A 27,375-nucleotide genomic window follows, 5' to 3' on the forward strand; every position below is an offset into this window, starting at 1 on the left:
CCTCTCCCTTCCTCTGAGAAATCAACAAAAATATATTTAAAAAAAATACAGAACTGCCTATATTAATACTAGATACAGCATGCTTCAAAGGTAAGGAAATGAACAGAAGGAAAATGAGATATGACATAACAATAAAAGGGTCATTATGCTAACACAACATAGGGATCCTAAATATGTTTGCACCAAACAACAGAGCTTGGAAATACCTGACGTTAAGACTGATAAAACTTAAAGGAGGAACAGACAACTCTACAATTATCCTGTCGGAGTTCAATGCCTCTCTTTCATCCATTGATAGAAATACTAGATAAAAAAATTCAGCAAGGATATATGAAATCTGAATACCTCCAACAGAATTGGACAGACATACATAGAAACACCACCCAATGACAGCAGGACATTCTTTTCAAGCAGCCAAACTGAATATTCAAGAAGATAAACCATATCTTGGGTCATAAAACAGACTTTAAAAAACTTAAACAGTGAGGCCAAATGGGAAACTAGAAATCAGAAACAAAAACATAGCAGGAAATACTCCCAACATCAGGAAATAAAACATTATACCTCTAATCCATGATCAGAGAGGAAGTCTCTAAAGGAATCAAGAAATATTTAGAACTGAACAAGTTGTAATCAAAACATATTAAACCTTATGGAATGAAGCCCGAAGGAAGTTTATGGAACAGCTGACTCTTGAATAATGCAGGTTTAAAGTTCGTGGGTTCTCTCATATGCAGAAATCAGCCTTAAGGGCCAAGTGTATTTTTTTTAAAATATGTATTTTATTGGTTTTTTACAGAGCGGAAGGGAGAGGGATAGAGAGTTAGAAACATCGATGAGAGAGAAACATCGATCAGCTGCCTCCTGCACACTCCCTACTGGGGGTGTGCCCGCAACCAAGGTACATGCCCTTGACTGGAATCGAACCTGGGACCCTTGAATCCGCAGACTGACGCTCTATCCACTGAGCCAAGCCGGTTAGGGCCCAAGTGTATTTTGGATATGCGTATGTAGACAGCTGAGTAGTTATACCCTGGTTTTCAACTGTACTTAGTATTTACATTAGGAAAGAAAAAAAAGTTTAAAACAATAATCTCAGCACCCACATAAAAAATTACAAATAGCAAAATTCAACCAAAACAAATGGAATAAAGGATATAATAAAGACCAGAAATTAGAACAGAAGAAGAAGAATATGGGGAAATCAATGGTATAAAGTACAGGTTCTTCAAAATGGTCAATGAAATTGATAAATGTCTAAGAAGATTGACACATTTCCAAAATCAGGAATAAAATGGGATATAAGTACAGATCCTGCTGCCATTAAAAAAATAAAAGATTATTTCAATCGGGACTACAAACAAAATAGAAAATTTAGATGAAATGCAACAATTCATTGAGAGGACCAATTATCCAATTTATCCAATATGAAATATATATTCTCAATTGTTCCATACTTACCAAAACCAGATGAGTTTTTAAAAAACAAAGAATGAGAACTATACATCAAAGCACTCAAGAAATTAGAAGAAAACTTCAACAAGATATATTAAAATGGAATGCTTTAATATGGTATATAAAAAGAATTATACTCCACAACCAAGTGTGTTTATTGCAAGACTGCAAGGCTGGTTCAATATTCAATACTCAATGCAATACCGTAGTATCAACAGGATATGGAGGGAAAAAATCAGATGATCATATCAATTGATGCAGACAAAGCACTTGACAAAACCCAATAACTATTCATAACAATTAAGAATAGAGGGAAACTTTATAAATTTGATGAGAAAACTATGAAAACTTACAGTTAGTATGGTACTTAATGATGAAAAACTGAATGTTCCCTCCGCTAGGTCTCAGGAACCAGTCAAGGATGTCCTTCCTTACTACTCCTTCCTATTCAACATCATACTGAAGTCCTAGTCAGTGCAATGAGAAAAGGAAATAACAGAATAACAGGTATACAAATTGGGAAGGAAGAAATAAAACTAGTTGCAGTTGACATTTCTAGGTAGAGAACCCAAGGATTCTATCCAAAGAAATGGCTAATAATAAGTGAGTTTAGCAGGCTACCAAAACCACCCCCCCAAAAATAATTACATTATTGTGTACTACCTAAGATCGTGTGGAAAATTTAAATTTAAAAATCAATGCCACTACCACTCAAAAACAAAAACCTAGATAAAATGCTAATGAAATCAAGAGTTAATTAAATGTAGTCATATCATATACTTGTTCATAATGCTGATTCTCAAACCGACCTACATTGTAAATCAACTTCTAAGAAAATGAGAGTAAGATTTTTTTTGGTAAGAATAGATAAACTTACCTTAAGATTTATATGAAAAGTTAAAGAAACTAGGAAAGCTAAGTCAATTTCAAATAATGTATAGAGAGGGATCGCTTTACTGAATTTTAAGATTTACAGTCTAATACAGAAATAAAACAATAAATAGGAATTTAAAAAAATGTTTTATGTCTTAAAATCACATAATTTTTTAAAAAATCTAAACCTTAACAGTCTTAAATGGTATGCCCTGTCATATGTGTATCCTTTTCTTAAATACTTGCCCTCAACTTCTAACTCTCCTGACCCTAGACAACAATGAATGTTTAGAAAACACACCAAGGATCAAGGCCTTTCACCCCTGAAACAACATTCCTCTTGCCCCAAGTAAACTAGGTAATCCACGACAAAGTGCTGTAGGCTTAACAGAGAAGTCTCACTGCATTTTCTCTACTAAAAAAAAAAATTCCTGAGATATACTGCGATGTAAACTAAGTAAAAAGATGGAGGCGAAGGGTTCCTTGGTGCATGCCCTCATAGGGAAATCCTCAGATGAGAATAAGGCTCTAGGCTGGGTCACTTTCATGTGACAGTGATGATCTGCAACAATGATCTTTTCTCACAGTGAAGAGCCTTGTGGGGTCTCTCTCTGGTAAGTACAATCAGATGCTGTGGTGGATGTTTTCTCTGACAAAAGATTTTCCTCGGTGTTTACATTCAAAAAGTCCTTTCCCAACAGGAGCTCTCGGAGCGTGAGCGCAGTCTGACCATTTGGGAAGGGCCTTTCCACGTGTGTTACACTGACAGGGTTTCTCCCAGAATGCATCCTTTGATGCTGAGTGAGGGATGAGCTACGACTGAAGGCCTTCCCGCACTCACTGCACTTATAGGGCTTCTCCCCGGTGTGGATGATGGCGTGTCGGATGAGGTTAGTGCTCCAGCAAAAGGATTTGCCGCACTCCATGCACTCATAGGGCTTCTCTCCGCTGTGAATCCGCTGGTGCCTCGTGAGGCCTGACCTGCGGTTGAAGGCCTTCCCACACTCACCGCACTCATAGGGCTTCTCTCCAGTGTGGATGCTGAAGTGCCGGATGAGGTCTTTCCTGGTGCTGAAGGCCTTGCCACATTCTTTACACTCGAACGGCTTTTCTCCAGTGTGGGCCCTCTTGTGCAGGATGAAAGTGGAGCAGTGGGTGAAGGCCCTGTCACATTCCGTGCACACAAAAGGCTTCTCCCCGGTGTGGATCCGCTGGTGCCTCTTGAGGTACGACCTGTGGTTGAAGGCCTTCCCGCACTCGAGGCACTCAAAGGGCTTTTCCCCCGTGTGGATGACGTAGTGGTGGATGAGGGCCGCGCTCTCACAGAAGGCTTTCCCACACTCACTGCACTCGTAGGGCTTCTCCCCAGTGTGAGTCTGCTGGTGCCACATGAGGTATGACTTGTGTTTGAAGACCTTCCCACACTCGAAGCACTCATAGGGGTTCTCCCCGCTGTGGACGATGTGATGTCGGAGAAATCCTGGCCTGTGTCGAAAAACTTGCCCACATTCTTTGCAGACAAAGGATTTCTCTCCAGTGTGTCTCCTCTTATGCAAGACAAAATTGGAGCGGTGGGTGAAGGCCTTTCCACATTCATTGCACTTATAGGGCTTCTCTCCACTGTGAATCCGCTGGTGTTGTGTCAGGTAGGACTTGCGGTTGAAGGCCTTCCCACACTCCATGCACTCATAGGGCCTCTCCCCTGTGTGGATCATGTGGTGCTGAAGAAGGTGCGTGCTCTTAATAAATGTTTTCCCACATTCTGTGCATTCATAGGGCTTCACTCCAGAGTGAATCTTTTCATGTCCCGCAAGAAGGTGTTTCTTGTTAAACACTTTCCCACATTCATTGCATTTAAAGATATTTTCCTCGTCTTGAATCATGCCATCTTTCCGTAATTCATGTGAGCCATGGTGAAGGACAGCACCTCCTGGAGGAGCTGGCTCCTGCACAGTCCTCACACACACCCCATCAGGTGTTCCTGAGCCGCCATGGTCAGGGTTCCCAGGGAGCCTCTCCCTCGGAGGATCTATCCCTGGTCTCTCGTGTCCTTCCTGCAGGGACACTTGTGATGGGACACGCTGCTCCTTGGTTTGGTGTCCTTGGGAGTTCGCTGGAACTTTCTGTGTTAGTTGTTCCTGGACTGAGAATCTCTCGGACAGGGCTGGCTCACAAGTAGTAGATTCTGTTGTCTTGAATTTTTCTTTGTCACCTGAAGAAATCCAATACACAAAAAGGCCTGTTAGTAATGTCAACCCAGAAGAATCAAAATTAGCATTTCAGTGAAAAACATGGAAATGAAAACAGTGCCTGTGTCTGCTGTGCTTTGCTACCTCTGACTCCCAGGCCTGTAATCTCTTTCTCTCCTGGTCCCTGGACTGTGGACAACACAAGCCTGCCTGGATGAGAGGACAGAATGTCTGGGGTGGAGACACAGCCACAACTACAGACAGGACGTGGCTGTACCGAATAACGATGTGTGGTCCGAGTTCCTCTGAGCAAGGGCAGCCCACGTTGCTACTTGAACACTCGGAAGGGACAGCGAATGCCACCCTGATGGAAGACAGGAAGTGCATATGCAAGATCTACTCCCCACACAGAGAAGTGTGGTCTTTGTCCCAACTCCAAGGATGTAACCTCTGAATTCTGGGTATTTTCAGAGTGACAGGAGTGTCTTGGTTATTCCTGGCGGGCCCCTGGGAACGTACCATAGTTTATGACAAATATGTCAAACTCCCAGCCAGCGGGCCGCATGCCTTCTTTATTTAAACGTTTGACATGCTTGGTTTATGACAAGAGATAATGCATTATGGGCCCCTAATGTAAGGAGATAACTCAGAGTAAGGCCTGGCCACATCACAAAGACCAACCTTGTGATTAGAAAGTTGGGGCTTTGAGCCACAAGGTATCATCAACTGGACCTTTGGGAAGGAAAGGAGGGCTGGAGATGGAGTCCCACTAGCAAAGGCTCAGTGGCACCTCAATGGAAATCTGGACTCCGAGTCTTGGAGTGCCCTGGGTGGGCCACACCCTGTGCTCATGCCGCCCGACACAGAGGCTAGCTGAGGAGTTGCCAAGGACACGGAATCTTCGTGTCTGGAACACTTTCAGCCCCACATTCCTCATCTCTTCTAACCTGTGTCCTCTTCAATATGATAGTGAGTATAATGGGTTTCAGGGAGTTTTCTGAGTCTTTCTAGCAAATCTTTGAACCTGAGGGTAGTTTTGGGAAATCCTTGAACCTGTCTCTGGTGTCAGGAGACCTGGGCACACATGGCAGCCTTGAGTTCTGTGTCCTTCCCCCTTGGTTTGGCTAATTCTGTGAAGGGAAAATCGGTGTTTCCCAATGGCGGTGCCCTCGATATGAGTCCCACTGGCACCATCAGAGTCTGCCACAGAGAAAGGGGAGGGGCACTACAGGGCATGAGTGGACGGTGCTGAGAAGCCAGGGACTGACCAGTGGGGACAGACTCGGGAGACAGTGAGCACTCCCGGACAGGGCTGAACACATTGGTCTGGTATGCCTGAGGAACAGTTTGGTGAAGAATGGTAAAATACACATGATCTATATGGAGAAAATGATAGTATTAAAGCCAAGGTCTATTAGTTAAGGATTTGATAATATAAAACCAACAATCCTACCCCGGTAAATATATAAATTCAACATAATCCCGTCACCACAGAACCCAATGATCTGATTGTAGATGTGCATGAAAGACCAGAATTAAGACTAAAGAGTACAAGGAGAAGACCTCCCCGATCAGATAATACTCTTAGAGGGTTATAGAGTTTAAGACCTGGTTGTACAGGCGCAGAGAAGACAGACAGGGTGTTGGAAAGAGAACAGAGAGCTCAGCAGGTCAGTTGGCGGTTAGTGTCATCCCATAAGCCAAGGTTGTGGGTTTGCTCTCTGGTCAGGGCACATACAAGAATCAACCAACGAATGCATAAGTGGAACAACAGATTGTTAGGCCTCTGTCTCTCTTCCTCTCCCTCTAAATTAATAGGAATAATAATAATAAAAAAGTAAAAAAGTGGCACTAGCCGGTTTGGCTCAGTGGATAGAGCATTGGCCTGCGGACTGAAGGGTCCTGGGTTCGATTCCGGTCAAGGGCACATGCCTGTGTTGTGGGCTTGATCCCCAATAGGGGGCGTGCAGGAGGCAGCTGATCAATGATTCTCATCATTGATGTTTCTATCTTTCTCCCTCTCTCCCTTACTCTCTGACGGGAATCAAACAGCTACCTTTCTGTGCACGGGATGACACAACTAAATAAGCCACACCAGCAAGGGCACCTGGAACATACTTTTATTTTGAGTAGAAAAAGGATGACTAATAGACCTTGGCTTTAATACTTACCCAAAGGGGCGGGGCGAGGGGGGGCGGTATGTAAGTGAAGAATGTAAGCAAAGGAAGAATTTCCCAGAAAAGGTGTGATCGAGACTCCGGTTCAGGACGTGGCTGTGGTTGGGGCAAGCCCCCTCCTGCCAGGTGAAGGAGAAGCGCCGACAGGCGGGTCCACAGGCGTGCGGAAGGGTGAGGAGCAAGCCACGGCGGGAGGCCCACTTCACTTTCAACAGGAAGCCTGACACACTGGTGGCCACAGGCTGAGACTCTGGGGCTGGGGAGGTGGTCACTGCCCGGAACCAGGCCTGGGCCCCTGAGCAGCTCCTGCGGGACACACAGCTGGTCTGAGGCACCAGCAAGTGGAGAGACCGGTTAGGAGACGTTGAGCACCCCCAGGGCCAGAGGATGGGCTGAAACCCAGGGTGGGACGGTCTGATGGAGGGGCTGCAGTGACGGGAATGAACAGGACTGGGCACGGCTGGGGCAGGAATGATGGCGAAGGGATGAGTTATTAGTGATGGATTCAGGAGATGAATGTGACGGAATGAACAGGACTGGGCACGGCTGGGGCAGGAATGATGGCGAAGGGGTGAGTTATTAGTGTGGATTCAGGAGATGGATGTGACGGAATGAACAGGACTGGGCACGGCTGGGGCAGGAATGATGGCAAAGGGGTGAGTTATTAGTGTGGATTCAGGAGATGGATGTGACGGAATGAACAGGACTGGGCACGGCTGGGGTAGGAATGATGGCGCTGGAGGGGTGAGTTATTAGTGATGGATTCAGGAGATGGATGTGACGGAATGAACAGGCCTGGGAACGGCTGGGGTAGGAATGATGGTGGTGGAGGGGAGTCATTCGGAGGCCACATCTAGTTTCTAACCTGCCTCAATGGCAGCACCACTCACTGAAACTGGGGAAGCGAGAGGCGTGGGCAACGCCGTGGGAACCTTGCTAGACACGTTGACTCTGGTGCCTCTGAGGCTTCCAAGGGGAGATGTGGGCTGAGGAGGGGGCAGAGGCACAGACGCTGAGGGGATGCCATGAGCTGCAGACGGACTCACAGGCTGGCTGAGCAGCCCAAGGACCCACAGAAATGACTGCAGGGCACCAAGCTCCCACGTGATGCCCCAGTGCCCTCCACAGCTCCCAGGTGGGGCAGACAAGGTCAATGTCATCTTGAGGTTTTACCAAACAGGAGGGGCAGGAACAGGGAGTGCCCGTGTCTGACTGACTAGAGGATGGCGGGTGAAGAAGGTGGACGGGGGCAGGCAGAGTACAGCTGGGGAGAGTGACTGGAGAGAAGGAAGGCCCTTTCCTCAGAGGTCAGCGGGAAATGTGAGACACGTCAGTCATGGTAACAGGCCACTACCAACAGCTTCCTTCCCATGAGCCACTTGCTCTGCTCAGACGCTGTGCTCTGCAGTTTTATGCATTAATGCGATACGTGATCACATCCCCAAACCACCTGACAACAGAGACACCACTACCAGCATCTTCCAGGGACAGACGGACTGTCGCAGACTACACTCTCCAAGCCGCTGCTCCTCACTGACAGCCTCACCACGCTTCCCAGCCCCACATCCCAGGTGCCCAATCGCCCAGTTCTCGTCGTGGGATGTGAGGGGAACTGGTGTTTGTGCGAGTGGGTGTGACATCCTCCCTCCTCTCTCCTCTCTCCATTCTCCTCTGCCAGCACAACCTGACAGCCACACAATGACGACAGAACCCACACGGGTCCTTCAGTAACGGTGTGGCCAGCTCCCTGCTGACCCCATGGGCTCTGCCGAGTGAGAAAAAGAGCTGCCATCTGCTGAGCCCTGAGGTTCTGGAGTCTGTCTGATCCAGAAGCTGGGTTTCTTACACAAAGACACAACGAGATCGTGCAACTTCGCTACGGCACAGAGATGGTGATCGGCAAGCCAGGCTCTGAGCCCAGACAGACCTCAGCGCGTACACCTCCGTCCTCCATGAGGTCAGAGGGCCCACAGGTCAAAGGGCTCCAAGGCTTCCAAACCAGCAGACAGGCCACAGCAAGCAGCTTCCCCAGGGACCCGCGGCCAGCGGTCTCCTCAAGGTCTCCCAGTGGCAGGGCCTCCGTTTGCCGGGCCTCGGCTCCTACCTGGACAGGTGCCTCGGGAGAGATCTGTCTTCACCATCCACAGCTCCCGCCCCGGGTCTGGCTGGCAGATCAGCTCCGGTCTGGGAACAGGGCACCCTGTTCATGGAGAAGGAAAGAGGACGTGAGGATGTGTGTGAAAGGAAGGAAAACCTCTCCATCGAGTCCGGGACTGCAGGGTGTGGACAACCTCAGCAGGAAGCTGCTCCATCCACACAAAAATGCCGAGACGGCAAACCCAGGACACAAACGCCATCACTGAGACCCGAAGACTGACGGGATGCTGGCTGGGTAGACAGCACCATCCCCTCGACCCCGTCGCATGGTCCCCAGTCCATTCGGTTGCTGCCCGGACCTGAGGAAACCACATTCCTTCAGGCATTTTCTATTGATCACAGTGAGTGGGTCCCCACCACCCACACACCCAACCCCTAGGATGTCAGGTCTCCGCAGGCGAGGCCTGGATCTCAGGAGATTAAACAACCTCCCAGGCGAGTCTGGTGTGGACAGAGGGCTGAGAAGCCCTGGTCTCCACCAACTTGCAAGTGGCTAATAGTCTGAGGCAGCAGGTGACCCACACCCCCACTCCGGGGAGAGTTTCATTCCGCTCTGCTTGTCCGGCAGCATCCGGGGACTGTGAGGCGACCTGCCTGAGGACCGAGGAGGAAGCAAGGGCACTGACCGGGGGTTGGCACCCACCGAGACAGGTGCCTGCCCCACCGCTGTGCTTCTTGTCAGTGTGGTAGTAACTTCCTGGAGGGTGAAGAGCGAGTGGGTCTGTCACTTGCAGCCAAGCTCAGATGCAGGGGAAAAAGACACAGGATGCCTACAGAGAAGTGGGTGAGAGGCACCCCAACCCACAGGAGGCTCCTCTGGCAGGTCCTGACCACAGCCCAGGACCCACCCGCTGTCACCAAGCAAATGTTCACTTGAGTCTACTGTCAGCTCAGAGCAGGGCTCGGGGAGGGGGCAGAGGGAAGATGAAGGAGATGAGTCCTCCCATCCGCTCTGGCAGGAGTTTTTCTCCCTGTGACCTCAGGGCCTTTGCACGTGTCAGCTCTTCTACACGGAAGCTGTTCTCGCCGCACCTTGCTCTTTCTTGCTTAACTCTTTGGGTCTCAGCTCAAGTGTCACTTCTTCCTCAGATCCCAAGGCACAAATGAGGCTTAAACTGTTTCAAGGGAAAATTCTGTCACTGCTGCTTGTCTTCCTGCTGTTGCAGTTTGTTCCTGACCCAGCAAGGTATAAGGGACCCCATCCATGGAGACTGGTGGTTCAGTGTATAATAAAATATCTATATTTATATATATATAAAAGCCCAGCTACTGACTGGTGGAATGACCAGAACCAGTCGCTATGATGCACACTGACCACCAGGGGGAAGACGCTCAACTGAGGAGCTGCCCCCTGGTGGTCAGGGGGCTGACTAGGATGAGCGGCTGCTCCCACAGCAGGCCACTCCCCACAGGCCATGGCCCCCACCAGTGCACAAATCCGTGCACTGGGCCTCTAGTAAAACATAAAGAGCAAGAAATACCTTGTTTCTACTCCCCCTGAAACTGAAGAGGTTTCTCAATTCATTTGCGATTGTCCACCCCCGGCCGGTAAGTTTGGCAAGTCTGAGTGCAGCTGCCCGTCAGCATTGTCCCTGTCTCCTCCCTAAGGCCCAGCAGTCAGACACTGATTGCTCCCCAGATGCAAGCCCTGCCCCTTTGAGGAGCTGGGGACACCCTAGAAACCAGGGCCGTCACGCACAGCAGAGGCCATTTGGGACTGCCAGGAGCCTGTCAGGTAAACATTCAAATCAAAGAAAGTTAAATGGTCAGGGACAGAGAGGTAACCCCTCCACTCCCACCCAACCCCCAAAAAGATTGTTTAGAAGGAAAGGGAAAAAAGAAAAAAAAAGAGGAGGAGAAAACAGGGAAGAGGGATGAAAGGACTACATACGCTTCAGGCCAGGGTCATCTCAGGAAGAGGCTGCTGCCTAGAGGCCCAGGCCCTTCCCCATCCCACCCTTTTAAAAAAAACCAGGACACACACTAAAAACCAAGTGTAGCCTGGCCGGTGTTGCTCAGTGGTTGAGCATTGACCTATGAACCAGGAGGTCATGGTTCGATTCCTGATCAGAGCACATGCCCAGGTGCCAGGCTCCTTCCCCAGTGTGGGGCGTGCAGGAGGCAGCCCATCAATGATTCTCTCTCATTGATGTTTCTATCTCTCTCTCCCTCTCCCTTCCTCTCCAAAATCAATAAAAAACAAACAAGCAATGAAACCAGTAACAAAAAACTAACCCCGAGACACAGGGGAAAAAAGCAAAGATAAATAAGACACAATACAGTATGGCCGGTCGGTGTGGCTCAGTGGCTGAGCATGGACCCATGAACCGAGAGTCACCAGTTGGATTCTGGGCTCAATCCCCAGTAGGGGGTGTGCAGGAGGCAGCACCCTCTATCCCTCTCCCTTCCTCTCTGGGAAATCAATAAAACCCCCCCACAATACAGTATGCAACTAAATTAACACCATCTACAACTTCACCCAATTGGAAATCCAAAATTTATTAAAAATGCATATAATTTATATAACAAATTACATATAATTACGTGTAGCATAGGTTTAAAAAACCTACACGCTAAAAAATTTTATATTACAAAACACAACAAGGCTGTTGTGCCTCGCACCAATTAACAAACTTCATGAACTTAATACTGGGCTCAAGTCAGTTATAGCTGGGGGGTGGGGGGGCCCACTAAATGTAAACGCTGTACTCTCCAATCTTAAAAAGCAGCTAAATAGGAAAAAATGGTACGCCTCACTGTAACTGTAGCTTTGCCTAAATTTCCCTAAGTATCGACTGTTAGAAAATATCCCGTATTGGGCACAGATGCTTGACACAATACATCATTAAAATAAAATGTTGGCACTTATACACTAACTGGAAAAATGAGACCCCACAGACCCAACTGTAGTTAAACAGCCCTGGCCAGTGTGCTCAGTGGTTAAAGCATCCGCCAGAACACCAAAGGGTCAAGGGCATACACCTTGGTTGCATGTTTGATTCCCAGTTGTGGTCGGGGTGCATCCGGGAGGCAGCCAGTTGATGTTTCTGTTTCTCTCCCCCTCACCCCAACTCTCTAAAAACCAATGGAAAAACATCCTAGGGCAGTGATGGCGAACCTTTTGAGCTCGGCATGTCAGCATTTTGAAAAACCTAACTTAACTCTGGTGCCATGTCACATATAGAAATTTTTTGATATTTGCAACCATAGTAAAACAAAGACTTATATTTTTGATATTTATTTTATATACTTAAATGCCATTTAACAAAAATCAACCAAAAAAATGAGTTCACGTGTCACCTCTGACACGCGTGTCATAGGTTTGCCATCACTGTCCTAGAGTGAGGATTAAGTGGTGAACAGCCCTCTGGTGTGTTCCACCTGCAGGAAGGGTGGTCCCTCCAGATGCCGGGTGCTGAAGGTCCCCTCTCCCCCAGAATCCCTGGCTACCAGGAGCCTGGGGCTCAGTGAACAGCCATCCGAGTTCATGGACTACGAGACACTGCCAGCCACCACAGGACAGTCAGTGAGTGCGGTGCTGCTCTCCACTGTTAGCCAGAACGTCCCAGATTAAAAATGAAAGGAGCACCGTTTGTTGTATATATTTTTATTGATTTCAGAAAGGGAGAGGGAGAGAGAGATAGAAACATCAGTGATAAGGGAGAATCATGGATCGGCTGCCTCCTGCACGCCCCCTACTGGGGATCGAGCCCACAGCCCAGGCATGTCCTTGACTGGAATGGAACCTGGGACCCTTCAGTCCACAGGCTGATGCTCTCTCCACTGAGCAAAACTGGCCAGGGCGATCTTTTGTTATTTATAATAAGCCCCTTCTACCGCCCTGTGCACGAGGTGATTTTTGGAATCAACCACGGGATTAGAGGATCAGGACAGCAGCTCACCCTGACCTCGGTGGGGGAGGAGCTGGAGGTGGAGTGTAACCCCCGTGGCCAGTGATTTCAGTTAAGCCTCCGAGGAGGCTTCCAGGTGGTTAGCGCTGAGGGGCGGGAGGGTGATCAGCCGCAGAGGGCAGCCCCGTCCTACATGCCTGCCCTGTGCTCCGTGCTGTCCCGGTTGCTGCCTTTATAATAACCAGGTGACAGGAAGTGAAGCGCTGTCCTGAGTCCTGAGCACTGTTTGGGCAAATTACCAAACTCCAGGAGGGGTCGTGGGAACCTCCAATTTATAGCCAGATGTGCAGGGGAACCACCTGGGCTGTGACCCCTATCTCAGGTGGGTGGTGGGAACTGGAGAGGCTGTCCATGAGCCTGAGGATTCCCTGGTGCGAATCCTGCTGGCCAATGCCAGAGCTGCTTGGGTGGAAACCCCACGTGTGATGTCAGAGTGTTGAGAACAAGAGTTTTTTCCTTTTACACACAAATACACCACACACACACACACACACACACACACACACTTTCTGTTTTAGCACACGGCACAACTTCCCGAAGATGTTAGGCAACCCCCCAATTTCAGATGGACTTTCTTAGCTGAAGCTATACAAATGGGAACGGCTGTGGGCCTCCTGCAGGTACTTCCCATGCCTACCTGTGCTCCTCCTCACTCAATGCTTTTCTGTACGCTTCGGGGCAGCTTACGCCATGCTCTGTAAAACTCCCCACTATCCTCTCCCCAAAGCTTCCCTAATCTGAGGACCAATTAGTTAATCATTCTTTTCAAAAAGTTTACTGTTTCACAAGGTTCTGACACCTTGGGGCCTTCCCCTCCCAGAGCCGGCGAATTCCGGCACAGCTGCCAGGCGGCACACCTTTCATGGAAACACCCGAAGCCACAGCCTTCGCACCCCTTTAACTCTCACACCCAGCCAGCCGTTCCCCGCCCTCCGTCAACCAAGCCCCAGCCGTTCCCCGCCCTCCGCCGCTGGAAGCACTGCAGCCGGCCACTCTGCGCAGTCACCTGCCCTCGCTTTCGGTGCCCAGAGAAACCCCAGGAAGTGCTCTGGGCCATGCTTCCCCACGGTCACGGTTTTCCATGATTCCCCACGTGGCTTCTGAGACGTGCAGTGTCCCCTTCTCCTGAGAGCTAACAAATCCTCCCTTCCCGGCACTGACTTCTCCGTCCCGTCACCAAGTCCCCCTGGAAACCGAACCCCGGCAGGTGCAGACGAGCACGCTGGAGGTGCTGCATCAAATGAGTGGGGCATGACCAGTGCTCAGGGGACCTGCGCTGTGACAGTTAACTGCTTCTCCTAAAAGTGACCCACTTTTTAATTTTCTGATTTCTGCAAAAAAGGAATCCTGGCCCTGGCCGACGCAGCTCAGTTGGCTGAGCGTCGCCCCGTACACGGAAAGGTCGCAGGTTCCATTCCCAGTCAGGGCGCCTGCCAGGTTGTGGGTTTGATCCCTAGTGGACACACATACACAAGGCAACTGAGGGATGTTTCTCTCTCTCTCTCTCTCTCTCTCTCTCTCTCAAATCAGCAAAAGCATGCCCTCAGTTGAAGATTAAAAAAAGAAAGAAAAGAACCCTGCACGGCTCTGGCAAGTGGGAACCCCAGGGTCACGTCACTTCCCTGGATGGCAGGTCACCGTGAAATGCTACGAAGTCCCGGTGAGCTCCTGATGCCCACAAGGCTGCAAGCCTGAGGCTGCTCTGCTGAGAAGGCAAAAGCAGCACCGGTTTGGGGGAGAAGGTGTATAAGCTTCAGCACCAAACCCAGACTTCGCAGCAGGAGCAATCCGAGGAGGAAGGAGAAGAAGCGCAGGCCCGGCTCCCAGGCCCTCAGTGCTGGGCATCAGGTGCCCCTGCGCCCTCTGGACAGGGTCTGCCCGCCTGGCGTGGCGGCAGGGAGGACTGTCCCGCATGCCTCAGTGCCCTCCTGGCCCACCCTCTGGGCGTCTGTGGCATCCACGTCCCACACCACCTCCGGACACTGCTGAGTGTCTGGGAAAAAGACCATCCCAGGGCGAGAAGCACTGGTTCAGGTTATAAAGTGAATGGGCTGGGGGCCCTGCCCGGCTAGGTCAGGACACAGCACCGGGGAGGCGGGGCCTGCGAGAAGGGGCGGCTCTATGAAAGGCAGAGAGACAGAACAGCAAAGCATATCAAGTGTGCCTGGGGCCGGGGCGCGCTGTGCGTGTGCGTGTGCGTGTGCGTGTGCGTGTGCGTGTGCGTGTGCGTGTGCGTGTGCGCGTGCGTGCGTGTGCGCGCGCGCGCGTGTGTGTGTGTGTGTGTGCGTGCGCGTGCGTGTGTGTGTGTGTGTGTGCGTGCGCGTGCGTGTGTGTGTGCGTGTGCGTGTGTGCGTGCGTGCGCGTGTGCGTGTGCGTGGGGGGGGGGGGGTAGCAGGACCAACCAGGGGTCCCTTTATTTTAAAAGTTTTTCTTACATGATATTTAATTACCAAACTTTTCTAGTTTTGCGTTATTTCTCGTTGGCACAAAACATAATCCCAGTCCTGTAAATACAGGCACGCCTTTCCCTGAGCCCTGGATGTCCAGCCCTCCTTTCCCTCGAGGTGAGGGGTCCCCAGGACCACCTACGCTGGTGTTTCTCAACCTGCCACTCTTCCTGTGCCGACCAGGGACCGAACCCGCAACCTTGGCGTATCAGGACGACACTAACAACTAAGACCTCGGCCAGGGCTCCCGGCACTCTTGGCATGTGGGCTGGATAATCCTCTGTTGAGGGCGAGGTCTGGTCCAGGGCAGGATGTAACAGGACTCTGCCCACTGGTGCCAGTACCACCCACACCCCAGCTGTGACCATCAAAGTGGCCACAGACACGGCCCAGTGTCTCCTGGGGACCAAGCTGCCAACTGGTAGGAAGCACCAGGGACTCAGGAAGCTGCAGGATAAAGAGGCCCATAACCCAGACCTGGGTTTAGAACAAGCCTGGGGCAGCGAGGGGGACGCCTCCTGGGACCTGCCTGGTCCCCTCTTCTGGGAGAACAGCCCTCGCTCCGGCCCTGAACGCTGGCCTGGAGGGGACACGTGGGCCAACCAGGCTCCCTCAGTCAGGATGTGGAATGAGAACCTCAGACAGAGGCCAGTCTGTGCCGGGCACTGAGGGGAGAGGTGCAGGACGTATGGGCTCAGGTGGCCACTGCTGCCTCCAGGACGCCCCAGAGCCCAGCAGCAAAGAAAGAGAAACAACATAAACGTGCAGAAAAGCACCGACAAGGAATCTGGGGCCACAGAGAGCAGGGACTGAGGGGCCAGTTCTGTCACAAACTCGCCGAGGAGAAGCCACTCTGGACAGCATGACAGGAGCAGACCCGGAGCCACGGCATGATCCTGGGGGTCCCAGCTCCTGGGTAGGCCCTCAGGGCCCGACGGGACGCCCTGCCTCTGGGCTCTGCATGACGCCCCCATTTCCTTCCACCACGTCCTAGGAGCCAGAGGAGACCATGGAGACCAGGCCAGCAGGGGCGAGTCTAGAACATGACTGAGGCTGGGAGGAGGAAAACGGGCTCCTGAGGCCTCCGTGACCAGCCCGGCCCGGAGGAAGACGTGGGATAAGGAAGCGGCGGGTCCCCCACCGAGGGGTCGGACTCACCCAGTGACGCCAGGAGCCGGCAGTTCTCCAGCATCACCTCCTGGTACAGGGTCCTCTGGGCCGCGTCCAGCTGCCCCCACTCCTCCTGGGAGAAGGTCACAGCCACGTCCTCGAAGGTCACAGACACCTGGGAAGTAAACAGAGGTCACAGCGACGGCCTTGGCGCTGATGGGATCAGCAGCGTCTCTGCGACATGGTCCAGGGGCAGACGTCAAGGCCCAGAGCACCTCGCAGCTGCTGGGCCGAGCTCTGTGCTCGCTCACGGGGGACGGCAATGCTGTGGGTGTAACACAGTCGCATAGGAGACGCCCCCAAGCAGGAGCCGATGTAAACTGAAAGGAGATAATGGAACGTCACGTAGGTGGTGAGGGGGACAGCGAGGGCTCCAGGACGAGAGGGACGAGGAAATGATAACGTCAGTGACAGTAGCCACTGGTGTCCCTGAGACTCCCTGTTCGGGCAACTGAGGGCTCCACTTCCTGGTCAAAGGGACTAAAGCCCCCAGTTCCATCTCCTGTGGTTTGCTCCCAAACTCGTTTTTTTTTTCTTTCAGTTTTTAATATTTTTATTGATTTTTTTTTTCTTTTTAGAGAAAGGAAGAGGGAGAGAGAAACAGCCAAGTGAGGGCGGACCTTTGCTGCCTCCTGCACCACCACCCGCCCCCCCCAGACAGGGATGGAGCCCACCACCCAGAAAGTGCCCTGATGGGGATGGAACTGCACCTTTCGTGCACTGGACTGGACAACCCCAGCCAACGGCCAGGGCTGCGCCCAAGCTCCTGAAACCCGGTGCCTGCCAGCGTGCTACCTGGGGGGCATCACTCATTTCTGAGCTGGTTCCTGGGTAAGTGCCCACTTCCCCTAACATTTGTGACGGAAGTTACGCTCGCTGTGCTTGGGGGTCTCATTAACTCTCCCACAGCCCGAGGTGAGCCCTCATGCCCTCCGTGCCAATGGGTGACCCGGGCCTCAGGGAGTCCCCCCAGTTCACCCGAGGGACTCACGTCTCACTAACTAGAGGCAAGACTTTATCACAGGTTCCTCCACGGGGTCCAACAGAGTCACCCGACCCTCCTCCATTGCCAAAGCGAAGCCCAGCCAGTGTTGCTCAGTGGGTAGAGCGTATGCCTGCGGACTGAAGGGTCCTGGGTTCAATTCAGATCAAGGGCACAGGCCTGGGTTGCGGGCTCCATCCCCAGTAGGGGATGTGCAAGAGGCAGCCGATCCGTGATTCTCTCTCATCATTGATGTTAGTGTCTCTCTCCCTCTCCTTCCTCTCTGAAATCAATAATAAAAATAATTTTTTTAAAAAGTGGATACACGAGTAAGGAGGCCGTGAAGCTGTTACACCCATTTATTCAAAATATATTTTTATTGCTTTCAGAGAAGGAAGAGGGAGAGACAGAAACATCAGCGATGAGAGAGAATCATTGATCAGCTGCCTCCTGCACGCCCCTCACTGGGGATGTGCCGGCAACCTGGGCCTGTGCCCTTGGCCGGAATGAACCCCAGACCCTTCCGCCCGCCCGCAGGCCGACGCTCTACCCACTGAGCAACACCGGCCGGGCCACCCCCACTTTTGCTGTGGAACCCGCCTCTGTCACCCCTAAAACGCCATCTGTGAGCACGGACAGCGGACCCCCCAGGAGCGACACCCGCGAGGGCAGCTCCCACCTGGTCATGTCCCGCCGGGGACCCGCACCCCACACCCCCTGGGGGCTCCCCAATGTCTCCCGGGGAGACCCCACGACAAAGCATCAGCCTCTTCTCCTTCCTGATTCCCGAGGCCGGGAGAGATTCCAGGGGCGCCAATCGCGAAGGACACACCGGGATGCGTGGTGGCGGAGGGGGTGACCCCGCTCAGCAACCGTCACCCATGGTCACCCTCCTGGCCGCATCTCGGCCTCCCGACCCCACCCGCACCCCCCACCCCGGGTCCGGGCGCTCCTGCCTGCAAATGCCCCGGGTCACCCGTGGGCGGAAGGCGGGCGGGCAGGCGGGCCGGGCGGACCCCGTAGGACTCCATGGGGTCGGGGGTCTATGACGGCATCATCCAGTGGTTCTCAACCTTCTGGCCCTTTAAATACAGTTTCTCATGTTGTGACCCAACCATAAAATTATTTTCGTTGCTACTTCATCACTGTCATGTTGCTATTGTTATGAACCGTCATGTAAATATCTGATATGCAGGATAGTCTTAGACGACCCTTGTGAAAGGCTCGTTCGACCGCCAAAGGGGTCGCGACCCACAGGTTGAGAACCGCTGGGACTCCCAGGAGGCCCCACCACAGAGCGGTGGCCTCGTTCCCTCCCTGAACCCCGACAGGACCGACCCCCAAAGCGGCGGGGGTCCCGGCTCCCAGCGCGTCGGCTCCCACACCCCCGTCCACGCACCTGCGCGGGGCGGGCCGCCGCCGCCATCGTGCGAGCCCGGCCTCGGAGCGACGCGGGGACAGGCGAGCACCCGGCGACCTCGGCCGGCCGACCGACCGTCGCGCTCCGAGCCGCGGCGTCCTCGGCGACCCCGGGAGCGCACGGGCCCCGGGGAGGCCGCGGGCCTGCAGGGCAACAGGCCACGCGCCCGTCGCGGGGAGTCACCGCGCGGACTCCGGCACCGAGGTGAGGCCTGTCCGCCGCCCCCGGCCCTGCAAGGCCGCAGACGAAGAGCCTGACGAGACGCGCTGACCCCGCGCTCGGCCAGTCAGGCCCCGCCGGGACCCTCCCGCTGAGGCAAATGGCGTCCGCGGAGAAAAGTCCGGAAGTCCCGCCCACGTACGGGAGCTTCCGGAAATGCCCCCCTCTCCCGGGCCGTCATTGGCCAGCGTCCGCGTCAGGCTCATGAAACACAGCCTTCTGGGTAACGTAGTTCGCCCGCCTCCGTCTAGCCCACGACGCGGGAACCCGACGCGCCTTAACCAGGAAGTCGTTCTTCGAGGAAAAGGCGCACCGGCTGCCGAAGTGGAGGGGGAATGGAGGCTCTGGAGGCGGGGAACTTCGCCTGGGGTTCCGGGCCTGGTCCCTGGGCTCACCTGGCGCCTCCCCCAGTCCCGCTACCTCCTCCCCAGATTCGCTCCTGGAGAGACAGCTACGTGAAACGTCACTTAAAACCCCCTCCTGAGGAGGACGCCGGAAGTCCCGCCTCCTCACTTCACGCCCCTGGCGCACCTGGCGCACTCAACTACCGAGCTCGCTGGGGATTTTTGTTGGGACCGGAACCTCCTTCAGAACCACGACACCCGAACTTCCGAACCACGCGGTCGGGCCCAAGTCACTCGAGGGGATGGGTTTGCCACCCCCCGAGGCTGGAGGCCCGGGTGGAGGAGGCCCGGTGAGTGCAGGCCTCCCGCCTGCTGCGCGGCCCATTCGAAGTCCACCAAGTCCGCCATGTTGGGAGAGCGTTGGCGCCCGGATGTAAATGTGGGGTCACCCCTGCGCCCACACGGTGGCTTCAAGGCCTGGCACCCGGACTGAAAGGGGTGTCGACTGGAGAGGAGAACCGGCAGAGCGTGGACCCCCGGCCCGACCCGACGTCATTCAGTGGCTGATGACAGGCAGCCGACAGACTCATGTTAGTCAGGGGCTCTAGCGGCACCGGAAGTAGATTAAGCCATCTTAGCAGTCTCCATTGAGGGTGGGGCTGGGTTTTTTTTTTTTTTTTAAATATATATTTCTTTTATTGATTTCAGAGAGGAAGGGAGAGGGAGAGAGAGAGAGACATCGATGATGAGAGAGAATCATGGATCGGCTGCCTCCTGCACGCCCCACACTGGGGATGGAGCCCGCAACCCAGGCAAGTGCCCTGACTGGGTAGCACAGTTGATTAGAACGTCATCCCCATACACCAAGGTTGCAGGTTTGATCCCCGGTCAGGGCACAGGCAAGAAGCGATCAGTGAATGCATCAATAAGTGGAACAACAAATCGATGTCTCTCTCTCTCTCTCTCTCTCTCCTTCCTCTCGTTCTCAATTCAATGAATTTAAAATAATTAAGTCACACAAACACGTATGTGTAATAACACAAGTCCTTCCATTTTATACTGCTGTACTGTGGATTCCAGTCATAAACAAGTAAAAGGACTTGTCCACTTCCTTCAAGACTGATCCATGCATGACCTCAAGAAAAAATTGCAAGAGAGAAATCATTTCATTAATCGCGCATGCCCTCTTGAGGGTCCTGTGTTTATTTTCCAGTTTTATATTTTGTGAAAATGACTTTGCAACGAATTTTTGTTTTTTAAGTATTGCGTCCAGTATTTCCTATCTTGATCGTGTAATTCTTGCACCCCCTCTAGTATTGCTCCTGAGGTGATAGCCTCACTTGCCTCCTCCTAAACCTGGTACTCATTTAAAGAGTCCTTTTAGCCCCACCGGCGTGGCTCAGTGGTTGAGCATCGACCTGTGAACCAGGAGGTCACAGTTTAATTCTCGGTCAAGGCACATGTCTGGGTTGCGGGCTGGATCGCCAGTGTGGGGCGTGCTGGAGGTAGCCAGTCCATGAGTCTCTCTCATCATTGATGTTTCTATCGCTCTCTACCTCCCTTCCTCTCTGAAATCAATAAAAATTAAAAAAAGAACCCTTTTATTTTAAGAAAAAAGTCATCACTTCTAAAGGTAAGTGAAGAGCATGAAGAAGCAGTTTTAAGAAGAACACATAGGTATGTTATAAACATCAGAAAAAAAGGTGTATAAATGAAGTAGCATTCAAAAATGCTATGGTGATGGTTTAGGTGTACAGGGTTGCTATACATTTTTTTCAATTTGTTGTTTTGTTGCTGTTTTTTTTTTTTTTTTTTTTTAAAGAGAGAGGGAGAGAGAAACATCAATCTGAGAAACATCTACCAGTTGCATCCTATATGCACCCGACCAGGGATCAAACCCACAACCTGGGTATGTGCCCTGACCAGGCATCAACCTGCCACCTTCCGGTGCCTAGAACAAGGTACTCAACCCACCAAGCAACACCAGCTGGGGCAACATTTTTAAGTTTTTTTTTTTATGTCTAGACACAGAATAGTGAATTTATTCATGATAAACAAGCCCATGAAAGTGTCGCGTGAAGAACTTGCAAAGATGTGCAGGGGGGTTCTACAACGTCTACACCAGCCATGGGCAAACTACGGCCCACGGGCCGGATCCGGCCCATTTGAAATGAGTAAAACTAAAAAAAAAAAAAAGACCGTACCCTTTTATGTAATGATGTTTACTTTGAATTTATATGAGTTCACACAAACACTCCATCCATGCTTTTGTTCCGGCCCTCCGGTCCAGTTTAAGAACCCGTTGTGGCCCTCGAGTCAAAAAGTTTGCCCACCCCTGTCCTAGGCCCTTCCTGTGTCACTGTCCCCAGCTTTTTTTTTTTTTTAAAGGTGAAGTCCTTCTTTATATATTTACTAGAGGCCTGGTGCACGAAAAATCATGCACCGGGGAGGGGGGAGTCCCTCAGCCTGGCCTGTGCCCACTCACAGTCTGGAACCCCTTGGGGGATGTGCACCTGCCAGCTTAGTCCCGCTCCCCGTGAGATCAGGCCTGAGCTGGCAGTCAGACATCCCTCTGGCAGCCCGGAAGCCCTCGGGGGATGTCCACCTGCCAGCTGAAGCCACAGTCAGACATTCTTAGTGCTGCCGAGGAGGCGGGAGTGGCTCCCACCACCACCACTGTGCTCAAAGCTGTCAGCCCGGCTTGTGGCTGAGCAGAGCTCCTCCTGTGGAAGTGCACAGACCACCGGGGGGCAGCTCCTGCGTTAAGCGCCTGCCCCCTGGTGGTCAGTGTGCATCATAGCAACCAGTCGTTCCCAGTCATTCTGCTGTTAGGGTCAATTTGCATATCACCCTTTTATTATATAGGATTTTAAAATTTACTTCAAAGAGGGAGAGGGAGAGGGAGAGGGAGAGAAACATCAATGATGGAGAGAACCACCCATTGGCTGCCTCCTGCACACCCCACACTGGGGATTGAGCCTGAAACCCTGGGCATGTGCCCTGAGTGGGAATCGAACTGGAGAGTATTATGCTAAGTGAAATAAGCCAGTCAGAGAAAGATAAATACCGCATGATCTCACTCATTTGTGGAATATAGAGAACAACATAGACTGATGAACAGGGACAGATCCAAAGACAGAGAAACAGCGATCAGACTATCAATACCCAGAGGGAAAGTAGGGGAGGGTGGGGGTAAGGGGAAGAGATCAATCAAAGGACTTGTATGCATGCATATAAGCCAAACCAATGGACACGGACAACAGGGGGATGAGAGTATGAGTGCGGGGGGCAGGGGGAGGGAGGGAGGTTGGGGGTTAATTGGGGGGGATGAGGACACACTTGTAATACCTTAACCAATAAAGAAATTAAAGATAAAAAAATCAATATTAAAAAAAAAGCTTGAAAACCAATCAAATAAAAAAATCAAATTAATATAATAAAATATAACAATTGGTATAAAAGCAGAAATTAAGGAATCAGAAGCATGTGTACTTTGTGGGGGATCCGGTTAAACGGGGAAGAGCCGGGGTGAGCAGGATAGAGGCATCTAGTGTGTCTGCTGGACTTGGCCTACAATGACCTCCTAGTTGTTGGTGTTTATCGCCATCTAGTGGCCACACAGCGGAACTGCCACAAATTCACAAAACACAGGAGGCATTTGCCTGCCACCAACATTCACAGACGCAGGCTCCCACGTCAAGGCAAGACAACACGATACTCAGAGGAGGCGTTTGCATCCAGGAATGCGGGGTTACTGTTTTCTCGTAAATGCACAGACAGGAAAGGCAGGAAAAGGCAACTACTGTCCCAGGCACTGGGCTTACCCTGCAGCTGATGGCGGCGATGCTTCCTTGCACAACGAGAGACCATTTTTTTATTCTAAAAAAGAGAGTGAGTTCTGGCTGGGTCGCTTGCTTAGAGCATCGACCCCATACGCCAAGGTTGTGGGTTCCATCCCGCATCAGGGCACTTGCGAGAATCAACCAGTGCATGCATGAGTGGGTGCAACAACACACCGATGCTGCTCTCTCCCTTCCTCTCTCTCTCTCAAATCAATAAGTTGAAGAAAAAGAAGGGCCCTAACCGGTTTGGCTCAGTGGATAGAGCATCAGCCTACGGACTCAAGGGTCCCAGGTTCGATTCCGGTCAAGGGCATGTACCTTGGTTTCGGGCACATCCCCAGTGGGGGGTGTGCAGGAGGCAGCTGATCGATGTTTCTAGCTCTCTATCCCTCTCCCTTCCTCTCTGTAAAAAATCAATAAAATATATTTTTTAAAAAAAAAGAAAAAGAAAAAGAAGGAATGGAAGAAAGAAAGAGCAAGTCCCGGCTGGATGGCTCAGTTGGTTACAGCATCGTCCCCATGGGCCAAGGTTCTTTCTAAAATCTTTATTGTTGAAGGTATCAGCTGCGTCTTCCTTCCTCCCCCCCCACCCCCCCACCACTCACCTCTTCCAGCCGCTCCCATCCCCCCATCCTCTACACCAAAGTTTTAGGTGTGATTCCTGGTCAGAGCACATACAAGCAGCAACCAATGAACGCACAGGTCAGTGGAACAACAAACCCATGTTTTTTTAAAAAATATGTTTTTCTATTGATTTTTAGAGAGGTCGGGAGAGAGAGAGATAGAAACATCAATGAGAGAGACAATCACCGATCGGCTGCCTCCCGCACACCCCGCCCTGGGGACTGAGCCCAAGATTCAGGCGTGGGCCCCAAACGGGGATCGAGCCTGTGGCCTCGGTGCATGGGAGGATGTTTTTTCTTTTCCTCAAAATCAAATAATAAAAAATAAAGAGCAAGGACAGAAAAAAAAGGAATAAGGAAATCAATTGTGTTATTGAGAGCAGGGGCCGTTCTGTGAACACCCCAACCTCCCACCCCCACACCCAACCCCTGATTTAGCTAAAATTTGAGATCCCCCTGATTTAGACCCTTGGTTCTATGCCAGCCGCGATGCTGCCCCCTGGTGGGCATTTTGGGGAATGTCTTGAGACTTTGTGTTGCTAATTAATCACAGGAGGATATTCCCGCCCCCCCCCCCCCCCCCATGACTTTTCAGAGTGGAAGGGAGGGAGGAAGGGGGGGGGGGAGAGAGAGAGAGAGAGAGGTGAGAGAGGCATATTGATTGATTGGTTGCCTCCTGCATGGTCCCAGAATGGGGGGAGGGATGGGGGTGGGGGATCAAACCTATAAGCCAGGTACGTGCCCTTGACCAGGAATGGAACCCGAGACCCTTCAATGCCTGGCCGGCACTCTAACCACTGAACCACCGGCCAGGGCTGGAGACCTTTCTGGGTGTCACAGGTAACCTGGGAGGGTCCGTGCGAGGGCAGAGGCCAGGACGCAGGACATCCTCCCACGACGAGGGATGACCAGCCCCAGATGCCCAGGGCGTCCAGCTGAGAAAGGCCATCCTTTCATGTGGCTTTCACCTCCTCGCTCCAGCCTGCTCAGCCCTCTCACCTCTTCCCACTTTGCCATCCCAGGACCCTCCTGCGTGTGCCCGACCCTCAAAATATTTAACCAGCCGTAGGGCACTGAGCGAGCCCATTGAGGCCCTGGCCCATCACACGGAACCTCCCTGGCCTGCACCTCCCGGTCGCCCACCAGCCTGCCTTGTAACCTTTGCGCAATCATAGACACATCTCGGATTTATACTTTTTAAATATATATATATTATTGATTTTTTTACAGAGAGGAAGAGAGAGGGATAGAGAGTTAGAAACATCAATGAGAGAGAAACATTGATCAGCTGCCTCCTGCACACCTCCTACTGGGGATGTGCCCGCAACCCAGGTACATGCGCTTAACGGAATCGAACCCGGGACCTTTCAGTCCGCAGGCCGACGCTCTATCCACTGAGCCAAACCGGTTAGAGCGGATTTATACTTTTAAAAATATATATATTTTTATTGATCTCAGAGAGGAAGGGAGAGGGAGAGGGAGAGAGAGAAACATCAGTGATGAGAGAGATTCATGGATCGGCTGCCTCCTGCACGCCCCCGTACTGGGGATCGAGCCCACAACCCAGGCATGTGCTCTGACGGGAATCAAACCATGACCTCCTGGCTCACAGGTCGATGCTCGACCACTGAGCCACGCCAGCCGGGCTGTAACTTTTTAATTATTTAAAAACTTTACAGTGACAGTGGCATTCAACATTATATTAGTTTCAGGTGTCAGAACAGCGAGGAGGCATTTATGTAACTGACAAAGCGATTCCCCCGATCTTCGCAGCCCCCACCTGGGCCCGTACCGTTATCACAGGATCGCTGACTGCGTTCCCTGTCCTGTACTCTCCATCCCCTGGCTGTTTTGTAACCACCAATTTGTACTTCTTAATCCCCTCCCCTCTTTCACTCGGCCCCCCCAACCCCCCACCCATCCGGCAACAGCAGTTTATTCTCTGTTCAGATTTATCATGAAAAGAATCGGGGTGCCCCACAGCCACGTGCAGGGGAAGGCGGTGGACGATGGGGGGTGAACCGGATGGCGCCACCCAGGCCTCTGGACCTCAGCATGGCTACCTGGAGCTGCTGGCAGCTGTCCCAGGGGGACACGTCAAACACGCAGAGAGATGTACAGGCTCCGGGTAGGGCTGCCGGATTCCATGCGGGATCCCGGTCACATTTGCATTCCAGACAAACCACACGCCCGTTTTTAGTCTAAGTCTGTCGCAAACCTTGCATGAGACATACTTACATCCAACAATTAGCTTTGGGTCCGGCCGGCGTGGCTCAGTGGGTGAGCATCGACCTCTGCACCAAGAGGTCACGGTTCGATTCCCGGTCAGGGCACAGGCCCGGGTTGCAGGCTCGGTCCCCAATGTGGGGCGTGCAGGAGGCAGCCGATCAGTGATTCTCTCTCATCACTGATGTTTCTCTCTCTCTCTCCCTCTCCCTTCCTCTCTGAAATCAATAAAAATATATTTAAAAAGAAAGAAAGCACATAATGAAAATCTCTGCCTGCATGGATGTGCGTTATTAATGCTGAATTCTTCACTCTGTCCATCGGGCTTAGGATCGTTCCATAAAGTCAGTCTGAGGAGGGATATGTTTAGCCCTGACCAGTGTGGCTCAGTGGGTAGAGCGTTGGCCTGCGGACTGAAGGGTCCCGGGTTCGATTCTGGTCAAGGGCATGTACCTTGGTTGCGGCAAGAGGCAGCTGATTAATGTTTCTCTCTCATCGATGTTTCTAGCTCTCTATCTAGCTCTCTATCCCTCTCCCTTCCTCTCTGTAAAAAAATCAATGATATATTTAAAAAAAAATAAAAATAAAAAGAAGGAATGGAAGAGAGAAAGAGCAAGTCCTGGCTGGATGGTTCAGTTGGTTACAGCATCGTCCCCATGGGCCAAGGTTCTTTCTAAAATCTTTTTTTTTTTTTTTTTTTTTTTTAATTAAATCTTTATTGTTCAGATTATTACATTTGTTCCTCTTTTTTCCCCCCATAACTCCCCTCCTTCCAGCTCCCACCCCACCCTCCACCCTCACTCCCCACCCACTGTGTTCATCCATAGGTGCATGATTTTTGTCCAGTCACTTCCCGCATCTCCCACACCCCTTTTTCCCCCAAGAATAGTCAGTCTATTCCCTTTCTATGTCCCTGATTCTATTATAATCACCAGTTCATTCTGTACATCAGGTTATTTATTCACTTGATTCTTAGATTCATTTGTTGATAGATGCATGTTTGTTGTTCATAATTTGTATCTTTACCTTTTTCTTCTTCTTCCTCTTCTTAAAGGATACCTTTCAGCATTTCATATAATACTGGTTTGGCGGTGATGAACTCCTTTAGCTTTTCCTTATCTGTGAAGCTCTTTATCTGACCTTCAATTCTGAATGATAGCTTTGCTGGATAAAGTAATCTTGGTTGTAGGTTCTTGGTATTCAGCACTTTGAATATTTCTTGCCATTCCCTTCTGGCCTGCAAAGTTTCTGTTGAGAAATCAGCTGACAGTCGTATGGGTATTCCCTTGTAGGTAATTGAGCCTCTTTCTCTTGCTGCTTTTAAGATTTTCTCTTTGTCT

At 51.4% G+C, this 27,375-nt stretch overlaps 1 protein-coding gene across 1 annotated transcript; it reads right to left on the reverse strand.

Annotated features, from left to right (window-relative positions):
* Window positions 1–1,545: 1,545 nt before the first annotated feature.
* Window positions 1,546–19,011, reverse strand: LOC138999542 (zinc finger protein 264-like). The gene is made up of 4 exons (XM_070401679.1): window positions 18,761–19,011; window positions 16,368–16,494; window positions 8,799–8,894; window positions 1,546–4,540 (listed from the first exon to the last, which is right to left on the reverse strand). Exons 1-4 carry the CDS (start codon window positions 18,785–18,787, stop codon window positions 2,910–2,912), a joined length of 1,881 nt encoding a protein of 626 aa, XP_070257780.1. The 5' UTR covers window positions 18,788–19,011; the 3' UTR covers window positions 1,546–2,909.
* Between the last annotated feature and the right edge of the window lie 8,364 nt (window positions 19,012–27,375).

The sequence above is a fragment of the Myotis yumanensis genome, unplaced genomic scaffold (genome assembly GCF_028538775.1).
Source record: "Myotis yumanensis isolate MYYU_CA2020_CCGP unplaced genomic scaffold, mMyoYum1.0.hap1 SCAF_23, whole genome shotgun sequence".
NCBI lineage: Eukaryota > Metazoa > Chordata > Mammalia > Chiroptera > Vespertilionidae > Myotis > Myotis yumanensis.